We start from the raw sequence: 20,516 nt of genomic DNA on the forward strand, positions 1-20,516 counted from the left end.
CTGCTAATCGAGCCAAAGAGGGTATCGATATTCCACAGCGAGCTGGTGGGGGAGAAACGGTTGGATATTTTTATTTTTAGGAAATGGTTTTAGGTAAATGGGGAGCAATTGCACAAACGGGACAGGAGAGATGGGCAGTCTGTGTGCAGCGGGGCCAGCGGCAGAGATGGGAGGCTCGGGGAAGAGTTTGTTGGCTGCTAGTGCTGTGCTCCAGCCTTGTGTTTTATCCCGAGTTGGGGCATTCCCCCAGACAAAAAACCGAGACCCAAGACTCAAAGGCAGTGCGTTTAGCTGCGACCTTGGCTCTGCCCTGTGGCATGTGTGCAGCAGCCCCTGCTTAGTCTTTCAGCTGTTGTTTCCTCTCTTGCTTTTGAGCTGTGAAAGGTTCCTCCTGTTCCTACCCCCAAGTCCCAGAAAGTGGCACTAAAAATACAGTAATTAATGGGTTGGTTTTGTTTTTGTTTTTTTTTTCCTCCCTCTCTTCTTCCAGAGCTGGGAAAGGTGTTTTTTCAGCCATGAAGCTTGGCAAGACGCGCCCGACAAAGGATGACCATCGGAAACACGGTACGTTGTTCCTGGGGGGAGGTTGTTCTCTGCTCTGATGCCACTTTTTGGCTGTCCTCCATTTCCCAGGAAAGCACCCGAGAAACCTCATTGAATCACAGAGTGTTTTTGAGGGCAAGGGACCTTAAAAATCATCTAGTTTCAAACCCCCTGCCCCGGGCAGGGCCACCTTCCACCAGCCCAGGTTGCCCAAAGCCCCGTCCAACCTGGCCTTGAGCCCTTCCAGGGAGGGGGCAGCCACAGCTTCTCTGGGCAGCCTGTGCCAGGGCCTCGCCCCCCTCACAGGGGAGAATTTCTTCCTTGCATCTAGTCTGAATCTCCCCTCTTTTGGCTTAAAACCATCACCCCTTGTCCTATTGCTACTGGCCCCAGAGTGGCTCACGTCGGCACAGCCAGTCAGTAGCTCAGGGATTAGACAGGGAGCGTTGGGTGCTGGGGGAGGAGAGCTGGAGAGAGGGGATCCACGGGGAAATGGGAAGCAGGACGGATGGGGAGAGTGTCCAACTGAAAGCTTGACCAGATATCGCCCACCCCGTGGCAACACCTGGGGGTCACACAGGCAGCTTCTGGCTTATATTGAAAAGGTGATTTGCAAATCGGACAATGCGAAGCAGGGTGTAGCCCGTGCAGGGTGCAGCAGGTGCTCGGGTGCTGCGGGGCTGCCTGTCCCCCCGGCGCAGCACCGCTGAAATCAGATGCCTTTCTGGAACAGCACAAGAGGGTCAGCGATCGGAAATTTGTTGCTGTTTCCGTTCAGACTGAAGGGTTGGGTTTCAGTGGCGAAGAAATGGGGGAATGGGTGTTTGCGGGCGAGGACAAAGCGTTGCTTTAGATAATGTTTCCTGGCAAATCTCCTCGGTTTTTCAGCCAGGTTTGAGGATAGGAAAAGGGGAATCTGGCCAGGGGCACCAGTGGAGGAGGGAGAGGCATTGGCAGCCTGTGGGAAGGGGTGGCAGTGAAGCCTGGGTGGCGTCCCTCTCTTCCCCAGTGCCTGGGCGCTTGTCTCGTGGTTAAAGCTTCACACAAGACCGTGGGGGCAGCAGCTGGGGTGCAAAGGCAGGAGCAGGGTGCACAGTCGGGTGGTAGAGTTGCCCTCCCAGATGGGGATTTACCTGTGGTTGGGGAATGGCTGCAGCACAGCTGGTGTGGTCAGTGCTGCACAGCCAGGGGGCTGCTCCTTCCACCTGCCCCAGGTACCTCTGGCTGTCACACACCTCACCAGGGCTCTGCTCTCTTGACACTCCCCTCCTCTCTCAGCCTCAGCGCTGTCTCAGTTGTGATTCTACCCCTGGTCTGGCCAGCTGGTGGTGGGACGGGGTGGATGTGTTCGCTGTCTGCCTGTTGACCAAGCCAGCATCCCCCTTGTGCCACGGCCTGCTCTCCTCCCGTACCAGCTGCGGGTCCTGCTCAGGTCAGTCAGACCCAGAGCCACCCCAAAGCGAGCTGGGAAGGTGCAAGTCTGTCCACCCACCCGCATGTGGTAGGATGGAACCTGCTTAGGTCCTTCCCAGCTTCTGTGGCTCTGACTCAATCTCAAAAGCTCCCAGTTGAGTTGAGGACAGCCCTTCCCCACCCAACCTGCAGCGTTTGTCTCTTCACACTAATGGAGAGCTTTTCCTAACACCCAGCCTAGATCTCCCTCGCTTCAGCTGAAGCTCAATGTTATCTCACAAAAACAGGCCAGGCTATGGTGATAAACCTGATTTCTGGTCTCCTGGAGCAAGCTACAAGGTTGCCGAGGTTAGTAAAGAGACAGGGAACCTGTTTCCCAGGAGCAGCATCTGTGCTGCCCGAGTGGATTCGTACAGTTGTGCCACCAAAGCAAACCAGTGACCCAACAGCTATACTGGGGTTTCTGACCCAAGAGGGGAAAAAAAAAAAAAATCATCTTTGCTGCTTTGTGGTCAATTTTTGATCAGAGTGAAGGCAGGAGAGGCAGGCACGACACAGGCACGGGTTGTGCACAGGAAAGGAGTATCTCAGCAGCCTCTTCCAGTGAGATCACAGACCGGGGACAACATGGCTGTATCTCGGTGTCAGTGGGATCTGGGATCTTGACTCTTCCTGCAGCAATTTTTCTTCTTGGGAAATGACCCCTTTCTCCTGTTTTGGGTTGGTTTTTGGTTTTTTTTTTCAGACCTCTCTACCCCAAAACTAGGCGGTTGGTTGTCTTTTAAACTGCTCTTCTGGTGGTTAGAGCTGCAACACTTGCTCAAATGCTCTTTCGCCCCTTGAAGTCTGGGGTGTTTGCCATTTTCTGTTTTCATTTTGCTTTCATCAAGCCATGTCCAGGCATGCTGCCTGGATGGAATAATGTGTCACAGGAGGCAAACCTCTTTTTTTAATCCTTTCTTAGACCAGGTTGTCTGTGACCCGACCTGGTGACCACTGTTCTTTGTTTGAGCAGGTGAGGTTGATAGGACGTATTGGTTACATTTCTCTTTGCCTTTAATTATTCACTGAGTGGAAACAATAAGAGACATTCTTTTGTCTCCTTTATGCAGATGAACCTGCTGTTTTGGAGGCAGAAGACCTGGACCAAAAAGCCATGAGACCGGGAGGCGGGCTGGAGCCAGACACCATCTCCTTGGCCTCTGTCACAGCTGTCACCACCAATGTCTCGAATAAAAGGTGAGGCCTGGGTGTGAGCTTGTGCAAGCCAGGAGGTGGGGGCACACTGGCAGACACCCCACAACCAACCACGAGTTCCCTGAGACAGGGTATGCTGGAAATCACATTGCCCCATGCAGCCAGCGGTTTTTGGGTTTTTTTTTTTTGTGAATACCTGACCTGCTACAAAAAGCACCGATGTTCAGTGGTGTTTCACAGCCCCCAGGGTTTATATTCCTCAGACTCAAAGAGGGCAGGAGCCTCGAGGGGGTGACCCTGCAAATGCTCCAGAATGACTTGCAGCGAGTCCGTTTGTGGTTTGACTGAGGGTTTCTTCTGCCCCTCCGAAGGTCCAAGCCTGACATCAAAATGGAGCCGAGTGCTGGGAGGCCGATGGACTATCAGGTAGGTGACAACGTTGTGCCCCCGAACCTCCGCTCACGAGGGTCACATGGGGGTGGGGGGGACTGTTTTGCAGGGAACAAGTTCCTGCTGGGTTTCACTGCACTGAATTCACAAAGCACAATGTCCCGAGAGCTGCCACTGGAATGGTTGAGGGATAAACTCAAGTTTAAGTCGTTAACTGGTTTTGGTCCCCATTGGGTGAAGCCCAGGAAGCCCAAATTAACCTGGGATTGAAACAGGTTGTCCCCCATACATTTCTCTTACTCCCCAAGAGCTTTCAGGATGCTGTTTAGTATCCAAGAGCGGTGAGTCCTGCCTGGCATCAGCTGCTCCCTGGGTTTCCTCGGGTAGGCTGGTCTACGGCTGCTGTTGTCCTGTTCAGCAATGTTCCATTCCTGCCTCTTCATCTAGAACTAAAAGAACCACACGTTTAGTTTCCCAAGGCTCAGGTGATCCGTGCTGCTCCCTTTTCTTTTACTGGTTGGTGCCAGCATGGTTCATAAATCGACTCTTCTCATTTTTTGCCAAGTCGTGCTGATTCAGCAGCAATTTGGCTTTATGTCCTCGCATCTCAGTGCGGCTGCACGTTCCTGGGGATATTTGAGAACACCGCAAATAATGGTTTTTTGTTAGAGATTTATTGCAGAACATTTGCAGCACCTGCTGCAGACCAAATTGTGAGGCTTACAGGGAATGAGTGTGCTTGGTTCAGGAGTCCGGGGGGAACATCAAGAGGAGGGGGAAGGCTCAAAACCAATTACAGCCAAGAGGCAGAAGGAATTCAAGGTCCAGTTGTTTGGCCACTGCAAATGGGAGGGTCATGAGGTTGGTGCTCATGGGGGAGGGCTGATTTCTGGGGTGTGACAGGGTTTGCAGCGCTAGGCTGGCTCATGAACAAGGGTTGGGCTGACCTCCGTCTGTCTGCTTTCCTTTGACAACTGGGCTTTGTGGGACATCTGAGAATTAAGAGGAAAGGACTTGATTTTCCACGGAAACCTCAAGACAACCCCTGGGTCTGTGGCAGCAGAGGGGATGGAGGAAGGACGAAGTGTTAGCGAAGGCTGGTGCCCAGCAGAGTCATCGCCCGCGGGCCGGGGCAGGGGTGGAGGGGAGGGCTCGGTGCAGAGATGAGGGGCCCTGGCTACAAACCTCCCCAGGCGGCGTTTGGGGTGTTGCCACACGCCTTGCAGCGCTGCACGGGAGGGCAGAACCTGAGCTGGGTCTCCTGAGCGCTGGGTGTGGGATCTGCACCTCAGCCCTCTGTGCCAGCTCAGCTTGTGCAGCGACAAACGCCGGGCAGCCTCGTCCCTTCCGCAGAGGGCTCAGCTGCCCGCTACCAGCTGCCTTCTAGGAGCACTTTTTATTTCATCTTAAATTATCACACCATCCCAGCAACTTCTGTTTTATTTTTTGTTTTTGACTGGAATATAATCCTCTTTAAAAAAAAAAAAAAATCTGATTGAAAGTCAAGCCTCCTAATATGTTACCAAAATGACATTTCCCCAGATTTACCTATAAAGATAACAGTTTAATTTTTAATAGATTTCTATTTTCCATTATTATATGATTCAAGATAAAGCTGAGTTCGTTACAAAAATAATTAATGACAGCTAGAGAAGGAATGTGTAAATTAACTCATCTATTGGGCTTCAAGGTAACCAGGACTGAGAGTTCATGTTATTTAAAAAAAAAAAAAAAAAAAAAGTCATTTTAAAGGATACCCAAATTCATTATGCTTTGAAATCTGGAGGTTACCTGTCCTACCACAACTTGTGATAGATTTTAAAGATGACTCTACTAAAACAGCTGCTGGGAATTGAAAACATTTGGTACCTACGTGTAATTGCGCCTTATGTTTTTTTAGTTAAATTAAGAAATTTAGGTATAATATAAGCAGGAGTTCCTAATATTAATTTAATATTGCAAGGGAGGAATTTAGATGCGATCTAAATCCTGAACATTAATTTGTCACAAGGTGAATTGAATTGTAAATGACAAACTTTTGTGTCATGGACACATGCAAGTGTTTCATCTGGATGACTTGCTCATATTTTATTGAAAATAGTTTATTTTTCGTATACCACATACAGGAGTACTTAATTTAAATAAAATGGCATGCATGTATGCATGCATATAGGAGAATTGAACCATGAAACGGTGGGGAATTTTCCCAGAAATAATAAAGAATAGAAACAGAATATTTGAGTTGGAAGGGACCCGCTTTGATGGTCCCTCTGTGTTTTCTGGCAGAAGTGAAGCCAGCTGGGGTCTGGCCAGCTGAACATCTGCTCCCACAGCTTAGCTACATCCATCTGACTTTACACCTCGCATGAAGCCACCCCTGCTCTGGGGCTGAAGCAAGAGGGGTGCTTGTGGGGTCTCCTGCACCCCACACCGTGTTGCAGCTCGCTCGGGCTTGTCCAAGCAGCCTGGTGTCTTTGGTGTGACCATCAGCCCCCAGAGCTGAACTGAAAATGCCTCAAAGCCTAGAGATGGGCAGAGAGGGGCTAAGGCAGCAGGTGGCATCTGGTGCTTCTCTCCGGAGGTGAAGGTGTGTGAATCCCTCTCCCCAGGTCAGCATCACCATCATCGAGGCCCGGCAGCTGGTTGGGCTCAACATGGACCCCATGGTCTGCGTGGAGGTTGGAGAGGAAAAAAAATACACGTCCATGAAGGAATCAACCAACTGCCCTTACTACAACGAGGTGAGTCTGTCCTCTGGGGATGCACACAGCATCCCGCTCCTCTGAGTCTACATTGCTTCTAGTTAACGAACTGTAATTTCTTGTCACTTGGAGGGGTTTTTTTCCTTCTTTTCTGTCACCTCTTGTCAAAGTAAGATGAAATCTCAAACGATGCAGAAAGGAGAAATGAAGCCTTTGCCCTCTGGTATTTTGCAAAATGGTAAAAAGTGCACTCACGTGATCTGCGCTAGATTGTTCTCAGTTTTCCCAAGAAGTTAGTGCTTCCTTCTGGTTCCTCAGACTGCAGAGGCTGTCAGCGCTGGGGCTCTCACGGAGGCTGTGAGGAGTGCTGCAGGATGCTCCTCCAGGCAGTCACAGCTTCTCCACCTGAAGCGTGCACCATAATACTGCCTTTTAACCCAAAAGGAGCTCGCCCCGGCACTCCTGCCTTCACAACTGCTCTTTCCCTTTCAGTACTTTGTCTTCGATTTCCACGTCCCCCCAGATGTCATGTTTGACAAGATCATCAAGCTGTCCGTAAGTGAGCGTGGTTGCGTTGTCCTTTTCACGGGGCTTTGGCAGAAACCAGCCCATTCTGTGTATCTACCGGTGTGGATTGAAGGTCCTTGATGTGAGACCCCCAACAGGAGCTGAGGTTTTCAATCCCACAAGCCTCAGCTCTTTTGCAGACCCCCCCAGTCCCTCTTTCTGTTGCTCACCTTTATTGCTGGGGCCACACATCTCCACTCCTGTGTTTGCTCTTTACTTCCATGATCTCTGATATTTCAGAGCCAGGCAGAATTAAGCCTTTCTCAGGATGTGTTTAGGCTTGGGGAAAACCAAGACCTTCCCGAGCCTGCCAGAGGGTTTCCTGAAGCATGAGACTGGCAGATCTGTTGTGGAAATTTAGGACTGCAAAGCAGAGGCTGCTCAGATAAATGTCCCTTGTGTTTGTTGCCATAGTGGCTGGAAAACTGCATCTTGCTTCAAAGATTAATTTCTTTCCGTTTTTTTTTCTCTATTTAATCCAAGTATACATTTGCAACACTGCTAAGCAAGAGCTGCCACACACACCCCCCCCCCCCCATGCCTCTTGGTGTCCTTATACAGACCAAGCCAAATGCATCAGCTCCTTTCCCACCTGACATTGGACCCCTCTGGAAAGAGCCTTACGGCTCCCAGGGCATGGAAGAAACTCTGACTTGTTCTCCCCTCTCGACTTCCAGGTGATCCACTCAAAAAACCTCTTGCGCAGTGGGACTTTGGTAGGCTCCTTCAAGATGGACGTTGGAACCGTTTATACCCAACCGGGTATGTAAATGCTGTTTGCAACTAGTCCTGTGTGGCTGCCTGCACCACTGCCTCGCAAGGTAGCCGGGATGATGATTCTTGAACTTTATCCTTGATATAAGCGAGTGACCAGGGCTACCGTCTGCAGTCAGCACCTCTGGGGAAGGTTGTGAATCCCATCCTGAAATAAGGTGTTAGAGCCCGAGGCTGAGATGCCCTCCGGGTGTGCTGGTCTCCATCCACTGACCTGCTGAGGAAGGAAGCCCAAGGCAACTTGCTTTGACAAGATATCAACCTTCCAGATAGCCAAAGGTCATGGGTCTTGCCCTCTGTGGCTATAAATAAGGCTGAGAGCGTGCGAAGAGATAAAGGAAACCTCCAGAGTCTGTACTTGAGGGGGATCAGCAGGTGGTGAGGGGACCTTAAGGGAGCATCTAGTCTGGTTCCCTGCTCCACAGAAGGACAGAGTCTTTCTAACATGATCCAAAAGGCACCTGAGACCTTAAAGACTTAAAATTATAGAATCATTTAGGTTGGAAAAGACCCTTAAGTTCATCAAATCCAACTGTTAACCTAAGTCCAAGTCCACCATTAAACCGTGTCCCTAAGCGCCATGTCTGCACATCTTTTGAGTAGCTCCAGGGATGGTGACCTCCAGCCATGGAGACTCCACCCCCCTTCAGACACTTTATCCCACTGCTTCTCTGTCTTCAACATGAGACACATCTTCCTAATGAATTTTTCAGGAGTTTCTGTCTGAATTCCTCACACCTGAAGATGTCTCTTACGTGTATGTGTAGGTCCCCCCACTCAAGTAGAAGGATGTTTCCAGTCCTCACGGTAATTGCTGTGTCTCATTCTGACAAATGACTCTCTTGTCTCCTGGTTTCCAGAGCACCAGTTCTATCACAAATGGGCCATCCTTTCTGACCCCGAGGATCTCACTGCTGGGCTGAAAGGTTACCTGAAGTGTGACATCGCTGTGGTAGGGAAAGGAGACAACATCAAGACACCGCACAAAGCCAATGAGACAGACGAGGATGATATTGAGGGGTAAGGATCCGCAGAGCCAGCCTCACGTGGTCTTGCTTGGGAATGACTTTTGATGTCTTGTCACCTTGGGTTGTGCAATGAGGACAGCATCCCTCTGGATGAGGCTGCTGGTACCCATACTCCCACTGTGCAATGAAACCAGAGGGACCAAAGAAGTTGCTGAAAAGAGAGAACGTGGGCAGGTTACTGGTGCAAATCCAGATTAGTCATTTCCACCGGCTCAGACCATCTGCTGGGTGCTGAGCTCTCTATACCGGCATCAGCCTGATGTTAACCAACCTGATGTCCCCACTGTCTATCCAATGGTCCTGCTGGCCCTTGGGTGGGATGGGGGCTCATCACACACTGCCAGGGCAGATCAGGGAGGTCTGGATGAGCTTTCCCAGGCTGCAGGGGTGGGAAGAGCATCTAAAAAGCCATGAAAGAAAAATCAAGTGAGTTTAAAGCTTAGTTCTAGCCCCAAAATGTTTCAGGCTAATTAAATGTCTCCAAGTGCAATCGTAGGCTTTCAGGTCTACTTCTCAGCCTCTCACCACATAGTCAGAAACCAGTTAGGAGCAAATACCAGTGCAGCTTTCTTGGCTTGTCCTGGACCAGTGGGCTCAAGGCACCACCTGAACTATTTTGAGCCATTGTTCCCTGCTGTAGTGGTGATACTATCTTACTTTTTCATGGAAAACTCCAGCAGTTCCTCTAGAAATTTTATTTACAGCTTCCCCCATGGCTTTCATCTCTTCCCCTAGAAGAGGAAAGCCAAATATGCCAAGAAAACCAGTTTGGTGGAGTTCCCCTTGTACCCTGATGAAAAAAGGCTCTTCTACCATCCCATTCATCTGGCCTGCTTTAAATTAGGCTGCGTTTAATTGTTCTCTAGACTCCACGGACAATAATAATTATATCCCTTTAGTGGAATGCACTTTGTCCCAGGGGCACTTTAAGGAGATCTTCTGAGATTTTGCTTAGAAAACCACCACTCCCCACCCCAAAACAAGAGGATGGACAGAAACAGAACGGCCTCTCCCAACAACCTGCCAGCCCCAGCAACTGTTGCCAACCTTGTCTGTTGATGTTGCAGGAACCTCCTCCTCCCTGATGGGGTCCCTGCAGAGAGACAGTGGGCTCGTTTCTACATCAAGATCTATCGAGCGGAGGGATTGCCCCGTATGAACACCAGCATCATGGCCAATGTGAAGAAGGCTTTCATTGGGGACAACAAGGACTTGGTAGACCCCTACGTGCAGGTGGTCTTTGCAGGGCAGAAGGTGAACAAACTGCGTGTGGTGCCAGGGTGACCCTGGGAGGTAACATGAGCAGGATCAGCCAGAGGTGGCCTGAGATGATCTCAGCTGTCCTGGCGTGTGGATGCTGAGATGCACAGTGAAGCCACTTCTTTGTGATGTTCCCCCTCTCTTGTGCAGACTGTGGCAGGTTTGCAGCAGTCTCCAGTTGAGGAAAGGAGCTTGTTACCTGGGAGAGGAGAGTCACAAGGCAGAACGCGTGTTCCAGTGCTCATTAGCAAGGGAGCAGCTCAGGTTGTGAGGGATGGCTTAGGAGCTCAAACCCGTGTCTAACATCTACCTCCTTCCACTTGGCAGGGGAAGACGTCCATACAAAAAAGCAGCTATGAGCCTCTCTGGAACGAACAAATAATCTTCACAGAAATGTTCCCCCCATTGTGCAAGCGGATAAAGATCCAGATTCGAGACTCAGACAAGGTCAATGACGTGGCCATTGGCACCCATTTCATTGATTTGCGGAAGATCTCTAACGAAGGAGACAAAGGTAAAGCTAAAGTGGGGGGCACTGAGCTACCTTCTTCCCAGTAGAGAGACATCTCTTTGGCAGAGTTACCAAAATAGCCTTGGCTCCTTCCCTGCCCCTGGAGATAGCTGCTTCTTGGTGCCCAGCTGGAGAGACCTTGATTCCCTGCAGTGGTCTTCCGAGGTCACTGGACACACGGTCTTTGAAAACCAAGCCCCGTTGCAAGCCTCCAGCCCAATACCTGAAAGCAAAGACGCCCAAGAACAATTTGCCCTTCCAACAAATTAATTGCCATGAGCAGATGAATATCTGACAGGTTCTCCAGTTCACACACACATGTGAACACATGTAGGCAAGAACGTGAAACCAAAGATGGCTCTAGAAAGGCAACTAATGGGGGGGTTCTTGACTCTCACATTGGGTAACTGGCCCAATGTCTGGTTGCAGTTGCCTTTCCATGCCCACACACGGGCATATTCAAGCCTTCATCACCCTACACAGACCAGGAAAGTAATGCCAATCCGTGAGTGAGCTTGGCTGAGGCAAAGGCATGTCCTCCTCCTTGCACATCCCCTTCCTTACATGCACACCCCATCTGCTGCAGGCTTCCTGCCCACCTTTGGCCCTGCGTGGGTGAACATGTACGGCTCCACGCGGAACTACACCCTGATGGACGAGCACCAAGAGCTGAACGAAGGCCTGGGTGAAGGTGTCTCCTTCCGGGCCAGGCTTTTGATGAGTCTTGCCGTGGAGATCTTGGACACCAGCAACCCAGAGATCAACAGCTCCACTGAGGTGCAAGTCGAGCAGGCCACATCACTTGCTGATGTAAGTCACCCCTAACCCTACAGCTGCCGGCAGTGAGTCTTGAGTCTCGGGCCTCTTGGTTAATTATCTTTGGTCTCATTCATTTAGTGTTGCCCTTAAATGTTCTGGATCATGGGGGACCCAGAACAAATGCAGATCTTGCAAGGATTTTATGATTTATGATCATTCAAATGCTCACCTCTCTTAAGAATACCTGTGTGAGGGAGAATCTTGGACCTTTGAGATGTTTCTCCAGTTGGGTGCTAGACAAGGAGAAAGAGAGCCACCTCCTAATGCCAGCTGTCTCACTCCTGTCCTTAATTGAGAAATTGAGCAGCCGTTTCCTGACAGGGGAAGCCCCCCAGCTTTAGTCCTGTTGTGTAGATCCCACGTGTCTACGGAGCCTGTGCGCTGCATAAACAGACACATCCAGGCTTGTCCTTCCCAAGGATGCCCACATATGTCAATCCATATGAGCCAGGGGTGTGAAGTAGAACTGGAGAAGTCTGATGGCAGTGCACCCTCTGTGTGAGAGCTCTCCTTCAGCAGTCAGGTGGCCTCAAGTCACCTCCAGGGGAAACAAAGCCACCTGGAAATAAAACCATTCCGATTCTGAAAGAGCATCCAGGCAGATGGTTCGGTGTGGTTTGATTAATTCAATTTGTGAGTGAACTCAAGCTCATTTTCCTGAATGTCCCTTAAACAGTCCCTCTTTGTGCAAGGGATGACTGATCTCAACACAATTAAAAGTTAGGCTAAAATCTTTAATTAAACTGTCTCTGCAGTGACCCTAGAGACTGCTCAGGCTGGAGGAGAGAAAAACCCTCATTGTCCCCTTGAAAGCCTGAGCAGTGACATTGCACCTTCAAAAAGCCCATGAGGGTGCTCAGAGGTGCCAGGTGATGTACCCCTCTGCCAAGGGGACCTGTCCTCCTCGGGGTCCCTCCAGCTGACCTCATCCCTGTGATCTCCCCTGCAGAACTGCACTGGGAAGATAGAGGAGTTCTTTCTCTTTGGAGCCTTTCTGGAAGCTACCATGATCGACAGGAAGATTGGTGACAAACCCATCAACTTCGAAGTCACAATAGGTTGGTGACTTTTTGGGGCGGGTGGTTTTGAAGCACGCCCCGTGGGGAATGCAGAATCCAAGGCTGAGATCTGGGGTTCTTCCCCATTTTCCAGACCAACGCACACTAGAGCACGCAAGGCTCTGTTTAGGGAGGGAGTGGTGGCTACTCTACTGGCACAAGCTACTCAAGGCCCAAAATCATCTACTATGTGCATGCCGTGCTGTGGCCAGCGGAGCTGCTCCCTCTCTCACCCCAGTTTGTGCCCCCCAAGGCTGACCACCACAGGGAGGGTGTATGTTCCTCCTTGGCTCGAGAGAGGACAGACACCCATCACTAATTCATGATTCCTGGGCACAGTTTCAGAGTTGAACTCCAGTGTTCCCCATGGTTCCTGCAGAGAAAGCTTCTCCCCAACCTGAATTAAAGCCAAGAGCTTGAACCTGATAGAAGTTACAACCCTGTGACTTTATTTCACTTTTTTTTTTTCTCTTGAGGTAACTATGGCAACCAGATCGATGGCATGACCAAACCAGTCCTGCGGAGAAAGAAAGAGGGAGGGGATGGGGTTGAGGAGGAGTCTGAACTGCTCCAGAACTCCAGTGAGGATGAAGGTGATGAGGATGGAGAGCTGGTTTCTGTTTCTTCATCTCAACCCATGAAGCCTCTGGTCACAGACAGGTAAGCACGCCTGGTGGCCGCTGCAGTGCCGCTGGGCGGAGATGTGGCTCTGACGTGGTCTGTAGGTGCTCCCACCCATCCTGGGTGTCCGAGCTCCCACCCCTCTCATCAGAGGCGAGGTCAGTGCTGTCGTGGGGCCTGGAGTCATTCAGCCAAACAGACCTGGGAGCGGCGGTGGGGCCCAGACCTCCATGGCCTGGAAAGGGAGATTAGATACCACGTGTAGATTCCTTGTCTTGGATACTGTAGTTGGCCAGCTGGGCACCCCCCCACCCCATTCCCTACAGTTGTGAGCAGTACTGTGGATTCTCTGATGTCCAATAAGGGCTGAATTTACCTCCCAGGCTACCCTTCAAAGAATGTCTTCCATCCACCTGGCCAGATGTGCACCCAAATCATGGCTGTCCAATACCTTTAGTGCTCTTCCCCTATGGCAAATAGAATCCCAGAATCATCTGGGTTGGAAAAGCCCTTGCAGCTCCCCCAGCCCAACCACGACCCTCCCCCTGACCGTTCCCAACTCCCCCAGATCCCTCAGCGCTGGCTCAGCCCGACTCTTCAACCCCTCCAGGGATCCCGGGGACTCCCCCCTGCCCTGGGCAGCCCATTCCAACGCCCAACAGCCCCTTCTGCACAGAAATCCTTCCTCAGAGCCAGCCTGACCCTGCCCTGGGCAGCTTGAGGCCATTCCCTCGGGGCCTGGCGCTGGGGCCTTGGCTCCAGAGACTCATCCCCCCTCTCTGCCCCCTCCTGGCAGGGAGTTGCAGAGGGCCAGGAGGTCTCCCCTCAGCCTCCTCTGCTCCAGACTGAACCCCCCCAGTGCCCCCAGCCGCTCCCCAGCAGACCTGTGCTCCAGACCCTGCCCCAGCTCCGTTGCCCTTCTCTGGCCACGCTCGAGTCATTCAATGGCCTTTTTGGGGTGAGGGGCCCAAAACTGAACCCAGGAATCGAGGGGCGGCCTCCCCAGTGCCGAGCCCAGGGCTCAGAGCCCTTCCCTGGCCCTGCTGGCCACGCCAGTGCTGACACAAGCCAGGATGCCGTTGCCCTCCTTGGCCCCCTGGTCACACTCTGGCTCATTCTCACCCCCCCAGTCCCTCTCTGACCGGCAGCTCTCCAGCCACTCTTCCCCAAGCCTGTAACCCTGCCGGGGGTTGTTGTGGCCCAAGGGCAGCCCCCGGCATTTGCCCTCAGTGAAACTCCCCCAGTGGGGCTCAGCCCCTCGCTCAGCCTGTCCAGGTCTCTCTGCAGAGCCTCCCTACCCTCGGGCAGATCATAGAGATGAAGTTAACCAGTGGATTAAAAAAATTGTTGGTGGGCACTGGAGAACCATTCCTGTACATAGAAGTTTTGTCCATGTAAAAAACCAGTCTGAGAACGGGGCCTTCCCTGGGATTGCTGCCACCTCTGGTGGCCCAACCCAGCACTGCACATCAGGGAGGAGAGGCCTGGGGTTTGCGTCTCTGCAAAGTCCATCTCGAGATGAGGCGAAGGTAATTTGTGAAGGTAATTTCAGTAGTGAAGGTGCTGAGACAAGGTGTATTTTTTCACTGCCAGGCAGGGAGGATGCCAGTACTGCTGGGAAATATTCTTGGGAATGTGTCAGGCAGGGGATTGGGGTAAAAGATTTAAAATCCTCTCACTCTCCCTAGTTTGCAGCATCTCTCCATTGCTTACAGCCATTGACAGCCACACTCTGGTGTTCCACAGAACCAGAACTTGGGAAACCAGCTCCTACCCTGGGTCTGTTGAGGCACAGCTGCTTGTCAGTGGACAAATTGCTTCTGTTTTCTCTGCCTCGGTTTCTCCAGCTATAAATTTATGGCATTTTAGGTGTCTGCTTTACAAATTGCTTTGTGATGTGCAGGTAGGCATCACCCTAAAATACAGACAAGGCTGCAAGTGTGATTCTGGTGGGTGCTTTCCACCCCAAGCAGCTGGATCAGAAAACTGAAAACGGGACCAGCTGGTGTGTCTTGGGATGGCTGGGCTGGGCTTCAGCTGCAGCCTGGGTCTGAATACAAAGGATGAGGACTAAGGAAAGCTAATTGGATTTAACCTGATGAGATGTGCTTAAAGCGGATTTTAACTGTGTTATACCCGTTGATAGATGTTAATAGAATTAACTGGTTGACTTAATTCAATTGGGAAATGAAACAAACCTCACTGAATCGCTCCAGATAAAAGTATCTACTTGGGCTTTCCTCACTTGTTCACCAGCTTCTTCTCAAGGTGAATGCTGAATGGGGATGAGAAGCACCGATGGGTTTTGAGCCTGTGCCCCGGGCTCTGACTTTCATGTGTTTATCCAGATATCCCCAGCCCCGGGTGCCGGGAGCCTCCCCTCAACCATGTGTTGATGTCTGCTGACACCTCCTGGCTGGAAGTACCTGATGCCTTCGGAAGGATGAGCTGAAGCTGTTTTTTAACTAAGGGTGATCCTGGGTGCAGCAGGATCTGCAGTGGCTTTACGCTGGGTGGATCCCAGCTCACAGCCAGTGCTCAGGCAGCCAAGTAGCATGAACCATTCTTCAGCCTCATCCTTCTTTTAGCTTTACCATGACTATTGCCACTCCATCCCACCTGGCAGCTCAGCTAAGGGCAGGGACCTCTGCCTGCTGCAAAGGCCGGGGGACTACAGGAGATGCTCACCAGTATTTCAAAAAGGGTGTTGGTGCTTTGGTTTCCCTTGTGCTCACACTGCTGCCACGCTGGAGATGTTTGCTCTCTGCTGGGCTACGGGCAAGCTCGTGGGAGTGGGAGCTTCTGATTTCTCTCTAGGTCTGAGATGGCAAATTTGCAATCCCTGGGCACAGCACCCGTCCACCCTGGGTCTGGTGCTAGGAGAGCTGGAGTCTTGGTTCTCCAGAGTTCAATTCACCTCAGCCCCCTCTCTCTCACACCTGACCTCCTACATCCCCCCCTTCCCCCTCCCAGCGTTGATCCCCAGGAGAGCTGTGGGACAGGGGCTGTTCCTGACCAGGAGTGTTGCCACCACGGAGCATCTCTTCTGCCTCCTCTTTCAGGAACTACTTCCACCTGCCGTACTTTGAGAAGAAGCCCTGCATTTATATCAAGAGCTGGTGGCAGGACCAGCGCCGCAGATTATATAACGCCAACATCATGGACAAGATCGCAGACAAGCTGGTCAGTGTGTGCTGGGGAGGGAGGGAGACAGCTCGGGGAATGGGGCACACCCCTCTGCATCTCTGCAGCTTGTCACAAAGCAGGGACAACTAGTGCAAGGAGACCCGTTAGCAAACTTTTGCCAGAAAGGGGGAAGTTTCCCAGTGCTGAAAGCTCCATAATTTGAATGTTCAAATCCTAGGAGCTCATTGAATTTTCTGTGGGTCAGACCCAGGTGTCCCCACCAAAGGGAGCAGGAGCCAGGGAGGCTTTGTGCCCCTGGTGAACCATTTGTCAGAACCTCGTTAATAGTCTCAGCTAATTCCTGAAGAGCTTTTGGGACATCTCCATGTTGGCAGGGTCACAGCAGGATCTGCAAAGGGCATGTCCAGCCAAGACGCTGTGGACCTTGGCCAGCTGGTATCATGGAGGGTGGTGGAGCCATTCCCATCACCCAAAGCCAAACACGTGCTGGATCTGAGCCCCAAGGCCGGCAGGTCTCAGAAGCAGCAGACGTTTCCCACTGGCAGCTCCCACAGGGCTGCTCTGTGCGGGGTTGGACCTCAATGGGGAGTTGCCCCATCACAGATCACTGTCCCACCACCCCTCACCGCTTCCCCCGTTGATGCTGCAGGAGGAAGGGCTCAACGACGTGCAGGAAATGATCAAGACAGAGAAACCACACCCAGAGCGGCGGCTCCGAGGGGTCCTGGAGGAGCTGAGCAGCGGGTGCTTGTGAGTAAAAGATGGAGACACGCTGCAGACCTGTGGGCAAGGTCATGAGCATAAGCTCACCTTGCCTGAGCCTCTGGATGATGGGCAAGCATTTAACTGCATTGCCACACTGCTGTATCAGCTGCCTCTGGCTTGGAGCACGGGTGAGGTGGTGCTTACATCTGCCCCCCAAAGACCCCAAACCAGCGGTGAAAGCCTCAATCTTGTGGCCTCCACAGGCCTGGTCGGCACCTCCTGCCCACGCACGACACTCGGCGTTGGGTGCAAAGAGGCCGCTTGGCCGTGACTGTGTGGTGGGCTGAGGGGAACAAGGACGTTTCCCTCCGGTGAGGTGCTCTCCTGCTGGCAGAGACCCAGCTGGCCACAGGTCCTTGGGGAGAGCCCCCGGGCTCCCACAGGGTTCATGCTGCCAACCTTTTCCCGCAGGCGCTTTGTGACGTTGGCTGACAAGGACCAGCACCACTCTTCCCGCACGAGGTTGGACCGGGAGAGACTCAAGTCTTGCATGCGGGAGCTGGTAAGTGGGGTTCAGCTGGGCAGGGAGGAGGATTCATGAATGGGGGCTGGACCTTGTCAATGCAATGGGGAACTCTGGTCCTCGGGTGTGCTGATTCCCAGTCTCTCTGGATTGAGGGTTTGAGGTTTATTTCTGAATAGAGGAGCCCAAGACCACTTGGGTCCATGTTTTTGCCTCTCCTCCACAACTCCGCATTGGGTAGAAAGGAGCTACTTTGCTGTCAAACAGCTGAGGACACTGGGAAGGGGTAATTTAGGGGAACACCGCAGAGCAGAGCTACTCCAGGGATAAATGTGGCCTAGATTGTGGGGCTGGTAGCCCAGAAACTTGCAAAGACCAGGGATGTGCCTGGTGCTGCTCCCTTCCTCGTGCTCCCTTCTACTCTTGCTAATGTGGTGTCCTGGGCTCCTTGTTAACCTCAGGAGAACATGGGGCAGCAAGCCGCGACTCTGCGGTCGCAGGTGAAGAAGAACACCATGAAAGACAAGCTGAAGCTGGTGCAAAACTTCCTGCAGAAACTCCGGTTCTTGGCGGATGAGGTGAGTCCCTCTGCATGTAGAGATGGAGTTTGCTGGGGCAGCGCATGGAGAGGGTGGCCTGGAACGGATGGAGACCTCTCTGTGGATGCTGTAGGCAGGAGAGGTCCCTGCTAGCCCAGGTCTTGTGCAAGGAGCAACTCTGATTCTAACGCATTGCCCCACACCTCCCAGGCTTGCCCGTGCACTGCTGGCTTAGAAGGAGGCAGCACTAAAACAAACATAAGAGCTGTTCCCAGCCAGCAACAGAGCTGGAGCCTCTCTCAGCTGAGCTGGAGGCGTTGGCAGGCCCTGGGGGATCAGCCACCGGGAGGTGACACGTGTCCACGCAGTGTTGAAGTCAGCGGCAGGGAGCCTTTCTGATCCTGGCTAGGTAGGGAGTTGTTAAAGTGGCTCTTCAAAAGGCTGTGGGATAAAGGCCTGTCCTCCCGCAGAGCTCAAACCATCTCATTTTTATCGTACTCTTTCTTCACTCCAGCTCAGGGGTGAGAGATTATAGTCCAATATATTAGAGCTGTTCACAGCCTTTCCAAAGGAAATATTTCCCAAATAATCTGCAAAATATTTTTTTCCTTCTCTCAGAAAATTACACTGTTCCTCTGACATTTTGGCAGTCTGGGATTGGGTCAGCCGTGGGGGGTTATTGGCCCTCATGGGAGCTGTAGCTGTTGCACCTCCCGTTCTCATTTCCCGCAGCAGGTTCCCAGCCTCAGCGACGTTGCCCTTTGTTACAGCAAGGCTGTCCTTGGCTTTGACTCGCCCCAGCAGAACACCAACCAGACTGTAAGGTGTGATGGGACCTGCCCAGACAGGGAACCTCTTCCATAGTAAGGAACGAAGGTGTGGCCCTGGCCCTGCAGCCCCCATGGCCACTGAATGAAGAGAGAAGGAAAGTCTTCAGTCTTCTAATCCAATTTTTTCTCTTTTTTTTTTAAACTAGAACAAATGTAAATCCCAGTTTCTTTCCTGATAGGCTTCACCTTGCTGAGCTTAGCTCAGAGCAGCCTTTCTTAAGCAGACAAGCTTTTGCAGTGGGAGGCTCAAAACCATTTCCGTGGCGCATAGGTGCATCCATGTCCTGTAGCTTCTGTTGAATTTGCCTTCAGAAGGTCCCCAGCCCTGCTGGTGCCTCAGTGGTCAGAGTAGAGACACTGACAGGGCTCTTTGCTGGTCTTAACAGCCCCAGCACACTATTCCCGACATCTTCATCTGGATGATGAGCAACAACAAGCGCATCGCCTATGCCCGCGTCCCTTCCAAGGATATCCTCTACTCCATTGTGGATGAGGAGATGGGCAAGGACTGTGCCAAAGTGAAGACCATCTTCCTCAAGGTGCTGGTCTGTCTTTCCTGGGGGAACTGCAGCCAAGAGGAGGGAGATGGAGGAAGGACAGGCTGGGAGGATGGGAGATGAAGATGAGAGCGCTGTGTATCCAGTTTTGCTGGGGCTTGAATACTAGGCCAGGCAGACCCATGCTCTACAGGTGGGGTGGAAGGCTGCTGCTAGGAAGTATGAACCACTGATCTTACCCAGTACAGTAAGTGAGAAATGTTAGGAAGGAGAGAGGTGTTTGATCCAGCTGGGCATAAAAGAGGATGCTGGCCTAGAAAGAGGAAGCCAATGTGGTGGGAAGAAGATAATGCATGAGCCAGAGCAGTGTCATGATCTGAAAGGGTGAGGGCTGGTTTTAAGGGGCAGCGGTACAAGAGGTGCACCAGAAGGACCTGGGTGCTGCAAGAGGTGGTCTGTCCATCTCCAAGGCCTTCTTGATATCCATGTGAACTCTTCTGCCCTTTGTGCCCAGCTACCTGGGAAGAGAGGCTTTGGATCTGCTGGCTGGACTGTTCAGGCCAAGATGGAGATGTATTTGTGGCTGGGCCTCAACAAACAACGCAAAGACTTCTTGAGCGGCCTGCCCTGTGGCTTCGAGGAGAAGAAGACTGCCAGAGGCCAAAAGCTGCCATCCTTCCCACCCATCAGCCTCCTTTACACCAGTAAGAGCCTCCTGCCTGCAGTGGGGCCGGGGACAGGACATGGAGAGGGCAGGAGGGAGCCTGGCTGGACACTACTTGGACCAAGGGCTTCCAGGAGCTAAGGGGGAATTAATTCCAGTTGTCCCAGTCTGAGGTCCCACACTACTCCCAGTGGGGTGTGGGAACTGTACCCCCTCTTCCCTACCCCGTTCATAGCTGTCACTCTGCACATGGCGAGCAGGACACCAAGGCTGTCTGCATGCATTTGGGACTTGTGCTTTGAGCCTCTATCCTTCATCAGTCGCTGGCCCTGGGCAAAAACGTGCCCCTGAGACCTCTCTCCTCAGGCTGAGCCCTGCAGCTGGGCTCTGGGCTTGTGCATCAGCCTGTCGCTTCTCTCTTGCAGAGAAGCAGGTTTTCCAGCTGCGAGCCCACATGTACCAAGCCAGAAGTTTATTTGCAGCCGACAGCAGTGGCCTCTCGGACCCCTTCGCACGAGTCTTCTTCATCTCCCAGAGCCAGTGCACCGAGGTAAACACCATCTCCTGACCTGGAGAGCTGGCTGGGCTCTGGCGTCGCGTGTCCCATCAGCTCTCCATCCTACTCCCCTGCCACAGGGCTCGTGGCTGCCAGTGAATCAAGGATTAGGGTGTTTGTGGGGTCCTGGGGTGGGAAAGCAGCCACAACGCTGGGGCTTGGCTGTCCTCAG

General features: G+C 52.2%; 1 protein-coding gene across 6 annotated transcripts in view; it reads left to right on the forward strand.

Moving 5' to 3' along the window:
• Nucleotides 1-20,516, forward strand: part of OTOF (otoferlin) — a 108,799-nt gene that overhangs the window by 65,071 nt on the left and 23,212 nt on the right. For all 6 annotated transcript variants that reach the window (XM_074895396.1, XM_074895397.1, XM_074895399.1 and 3 more), the window contains 19 exons: nucleotides 491-564; nucleotides 3,069-3,195; nucleotides 3,525-3,579; nucleotides 6,153-6,284; nucleotides 6,738-6,800; nucleotides 7,490-7,574; nucleotides 8,447-8,606; nucleotides 9,682-9,868; nucleotides 10,202-10,388; nucleotides 10,972-11,195; nucleotides 12,154-12,262; nucleotides 12,739-12,922; nucleotides 15,946-16,066; nucleotides 16,680-16,780; nucleotides 17,207-17,297; nucleotides 17,720-17,836; nucleotides 19,014-19,166; nucleotides 19,639-19,828; nucleotides 20,214-20,338. In XM_074895396.1, coding sequence (XP_074751497.1) covers nucleotides 491-564; nucleotides 3,069-3,195; nucleotides 3,525-3,579; nucleotides 6,153-6,284; nucleotides 6,738-6,800; nucleotides 7,490-7,574; nucleotides 8,447-8,606; nucleotides 9,682-9,868; nucleotides 10,202-10,388; nucleotides 10,972-11,195; nucleotides 12,154-12,262; nucleotides 12,739-12,922; nucleotides 15,946-16,066; nucleotides 16,680-16,780; nucleotides 17,207-17,297; nucleotides 17,720-17,836; nucleotides 19,014-19,166; nucleotides 19,639-19,828; nucleotides 20,214-20,338 — 2,485 coding nt within the window. The remainder of the gene's footprint in view (nucleotides 1-490; nucleotides 565-3,068; nucleotides 3,196-3,524; nucleotides 3,580-6,152; nucleotides 6,285-6,737; nucleotides 6,801-7,489; nucleotides 7,575-8,446; nucleotides 8,607-9,681; nucleotides 9,869-10,201; nucleotides 10,389-10,971; nucleotides 11,196-12,153; nucleotides 12,263-12,738; nucleotides 12,923-15,945; nucleotides 16,067-16,679; nucleotides 16,781-17,206; nucleotides 17,298-17,719; nucleotides 17,837-19,013; nucleotides 19,167-19,638; nucleotides 19,829-20,213; nucleotides 20,339-20,516) is intronic.

The sequence above is a fragment of the Athene noctua genome, chromosome 1, assembly GCF_965140245.1.
Source record: "Athene noctua chromosome 1, bAthNoc1.hap1.1, whole genome shotgun sequence".
In the NCBI taxonomy this organism is placed as follows: domain Eukaryota; kingdom Metazoa; phylum Chordata; class Aves; order Strigiformes; family Strigidae; genus Athene; species Athene noctua.